Source organism: Frankliniella occidentalis, unplaced genomic scaffold, assembly GCF_000697945.3.
Source record: "Frankliniella occidentalis isolate FOCC.00 unplaced genomic scaffold, Focc_3.1 Scaffold37, whole genome shotgun sequence".
Taxonomy (NCBI): domain Eukaryota; kingdom Metazoa; phylum Arthropoda; class Insecta; order Thysanoptera; family Thripidae; genus Frankliniella; species Frankliniella occidentalis.
The window spans coordinates 1,284,097-1,287,644 of NW_026267167.1; the positions used below are offsets into that span (position 1 = coordinate 1,284,097).

At 42.5% G+C, this 3,548-nt stretch overlaps 2 protein-coding genes across 2 annotated transcripts in view; one reads left to right on the forward strand and one right to left on the reverse strand.

Annotated features, from left to right (window-relative positions):
• Positions 1-3,548, reverse strand: part of LOC127749177 (actin-binding protein WASF1-like) — a 62,798-nt gene that overhangs the window by 22,632 nt on the left and 36,618 nt on the right. The gene's annotated exons all lie outside the window — the stretch shown is intronic.
• Positions 138-1,772, forward strand: LOC113211339 (uncharacterized). Its single transcript, XM_026429690.2, has 4 exons — positions 138-438; positions 841-1,014; positions 1,112-1,273; positions 1,489-1,772. Exons 1-4 carry the CDS (start codon positions 337-339, stop codon positions 1,645-1,647), a joined length of 597 nt encoding a protein of 198 aa, XP_026285475.1. The 5' UTR covers positions 138-336; the 3' UTR covers positions 1,648-1,772.

Sequence of the window (3,548 nt, forward strand, 5' to 3'; positions counted from 1 at the left end):
AAAAGAAAAAAAAACGTGGCTATCTTCAGTTTTAATTTTTTTTAAACGGAGGTCATTTGTCTGATATCCAGCTTTCCAATCTAGTAATGTGCGTCACAGGCCGGACGCTGGCCGCGCATGACAGCAGCACCCAGTCTCTTGGAGGACGCGGTCCCGGACGGCAACAAACGGCAACACTTCGGTTGATCCAGCCACTGTCCCAGACCAGGACGGTTCCGGTTCCGGCAACCGAACACGACGAACGGGAGTGTGAGCAGTACTGGGTTTGCGTCTTCTGTCTCTCTCTCTCGCACTGGACCCGCCTGAGCCACATCGGTTCGGGATTTGTCCAGAGACATGCAAACCCGAAACACTGGAGCTAACCTGGCATTCCAACTCGTGCTCCTAACTCTCATGTTCAATGAGGGCGACCACAGCAAAGCTATAAACTCTTTGATTGTAAGTTAGATGATGCCCATTCCAAGGCTCCTTCGAAATATGGGCTATTTTGTCAACAGGGGGCCTTAACCACCAACATCAAAGAACATCATGGATTTTTCCACAAAAAAACTGATTAGCCATGGCAAGCACTCAATGGTTGGCTCGGGAAGCAGCATAAAATATGGTTGAGACAACCACGACAACGTGACGGACGGAAACCATAGTTTTGGTTCTGACAACCACGTTAATGCTGCATCAACCATATTTTTTGTGGTGCTTCTTGAATTAACCATGCGATGTCCGCTATACCTAATCATTTTTCTGTATGGGTGTGGCATTGCAACGCACTGGTTAAATTGGCATTACTTAACTTGTTTTATTTGACAAATTTAATTTGCTCTGCATGTATGTTGTGAACAGGGCCCTTACATTGTTCATGCCGAACGCTTTTACATGTGCGAACCAAACAGCAGCCTTCTTCCCTGGACACTAAATCTCCGCGGTTCTCATTTCAACCCATATAAACCAAAAGAGTTACAACTTTTGACAGGCAATGTTACGGGTGTAAATGGTACTCTTAACGACCACGGCTGGGTAAGACATTTCAAATCCACTTTAAACCGACGTGTTTGGCATCCAAATACTTAGAAGTGGATGCCAACCTAATACATACCGAACCTTGATGTAACAGATGAAAATAGTTATGGACATTCGAGCAAACAATCAATGGAAGGAAAACGCCTTTGTCTTCAATTTTCAAAAGAGTGCATGCCGAGCCGCCAGAGAACATAGTCCCAATTTTTGGAAGCACATTTTAAAGGGAGAAGATAGAGGCCCCTGCATTCTGCCACCAGTAAGTACTTAGACTGCAAGTCAATCGCTATGTAACGTATTTCTTTTTCTGGATGAAGAGTGAAAACTGTTGTGGCATCAAACACAAAAGAGTGACAATTGACAAGTCTAAAAGGTGGATACGGAGTTCCGATACGGAGCGCGATTCTCACGTCAGGCGTGATGAAAGTCGGTTCTCTGTATCCGCACAAAAACTCTGATGGCTACTGTTTACAGGGAGTTTACGAGGCTCATAACACCCCAGTGGACTGGAGTTTTCCAAAATTTCCAAGCATGCCTTATGGATACTGGAGATTCAGACTTAAGTTTGGCAAAGCTCAGGACCTTTACGGATGCTGGGTCATAGATGCTAAGACTATTCCGAAAACAAAATAAGACTTGCAACGTTCGTGGTGATTACATTTTTGACATATATATGGTCCAAATAAATGGTTGAAACTGGATTAGTAATTTCGTTTTCTTTATTGCAATCACACGGGGAGACCCATGGAATACGGGGTTTCGGGGAAACGTTTATCATGAAAGAAGTGATCATGATTGTTAATGACATATTTTTTCATATCTCTTTCACCAAAAACTTTTGGCAAGCAAGTAACAAAGTCCATCAGGAGGAGAACGTGGCTAGCCTTTTACACCGGTGGTGGACTTAAGCCTCCATTCCCGAGGCGAAGAGAATAGTCGTACGAGTAGGGCATCAGTCGTCAGAGTTGCCGTTTTCTTTTGTTCTCCGGGGTCACTTCCCGGAAAGTCCACCGGAGCGGCCTCCAGTAGTCGTACGAGTCGTCAGGGGTCCTCTCGGGGTCCCCCAAAATGAGTCGTATGAGTCGTAGATAGTCGTGAGAGTTGGCACGGCGTGGCGGAGTGTGGCGTACTCCCCCCCTCCCCACCTCCTCTCCATGACTCCCCTCCCACCACTCCTTACGGACTTGTGATTTCGCGAGCCAATCGTCGAAAAATTTTTAAGTGTCGGTCAAAATTTGTCACTTCCCATGTTAAGTTGACTGGACGTTTCCAGTAGTTGTGAACAACATATCAAAAGATGGGAACACATTTTTTTGGTAACTTTATGCACTTGGGTTGGACTTAGCCATTTTCGTGCGTCTCCCCACTCCCCATAATTACTCCTAAATGTCACCAAAATTATTAAACATCTAATGTAACATTGTCTGTCGCGTTATGGTAAACAACATATCAAAAGGGGGAAAACTTTTTTGGCGCAATGTGCTTTTACATGTTGTTTACGCTTTGCTGTACGTTTGAATTCGCACGATTCACGCGCGCTTCACCCGGAAAACGGGCAGGGCGGAAGCCGGCCGGCAGTCGCAGCCTAACCTGCAACTTGGCCATGTGCTTGTCGTGTTGTTTGTAAACAGAGTCAGTATATTCTCAGATTTTTGTAGTTTTTAACTATTTCTCAAAGTTTGAGTTATTTTCCCTTATTCACTTGGGTATAGTGAATTAGTAGGAATGTTAGCAATGCGATTGAAAAGACCAATTTTTTTAAAACAAATCAAATCTGAAAGCCAACCCCCTGCAACTCTCAAGAGAAGTTTTCGTGGAATCTATTCACAAAACTTTGTAATAGTCAAGACTACCCTCAGTTGTTTTAGTGGTTCTAGTATTGAGTGCATTTCAAGAAACAACATGCAGAGAAAAGTGTTGAACTTCAGTGTGGACCCAACCTGATCTCTACCCTGGCAGCCACAAGGTTTGTACCCCTACTTGCATTGGAGACTGCAAAGTGTGTTTGCTTTCTTTGCTCTCAGCAGCCATGCCTTAACAGTTCCCATGTCTAATGCAGATTTTAAAAGAGAATAACTATTATGTTGATCCGTTCTTAGGGTATCGACCTGCTGAACTTTTCAAACAACATGAAGCGGCCCAGACAGTATCAAAGATGAGACCGACTTTATGAAAATAGGTGAGTTGATCTGGAATGTTAAACTATTACATTGGAAACGATAGCTTTTTTTATCTACATAAATAGTTTGTGGTGCATGTTGTCACTTTAAGAAATATTTTAAAGAATTTTTTGGTTGCAAATTATAACATTACATTTAATTTGTTCGCCTCTTAAATTTTGAAGTGTTAAGAGTGATACGTTTAAAAAAAATTATTATTCAGAGTATGTAACGAATGTTTATGCTAATCATCAGTAAAGAAACCTTCACTTAACTGTTATCAACTGATGTATTCATAGAAAACTGATTTTTTATTTAGATGTGATAGCTGGGTTATATTTTTGTTTGAACCAAGGTGTTGAAAAACATCTAACT

Coding starts and splice junctions, on each gene's coding strand:
- LOC113211339 (XM_026429690.2), top strand. CDS start 337: ATGCAAACCCGAAACACTGGAGCTAACCTGGCATTCCAACTCGTGCTC. Junction 439..840: donor AAGCTATAAACTCTTTGATT/GTAAGTTAGATG, acceptor TGTTGTGAACAG/GGCCCTTACATTGTTCATGC. Junction 1,015..1,111: donor CTCTTAACGACCACGGCTGG/GTAAGACATTTC, acceptor TTGATGTAACAG/ATGAAAATAGTTATGGACAT.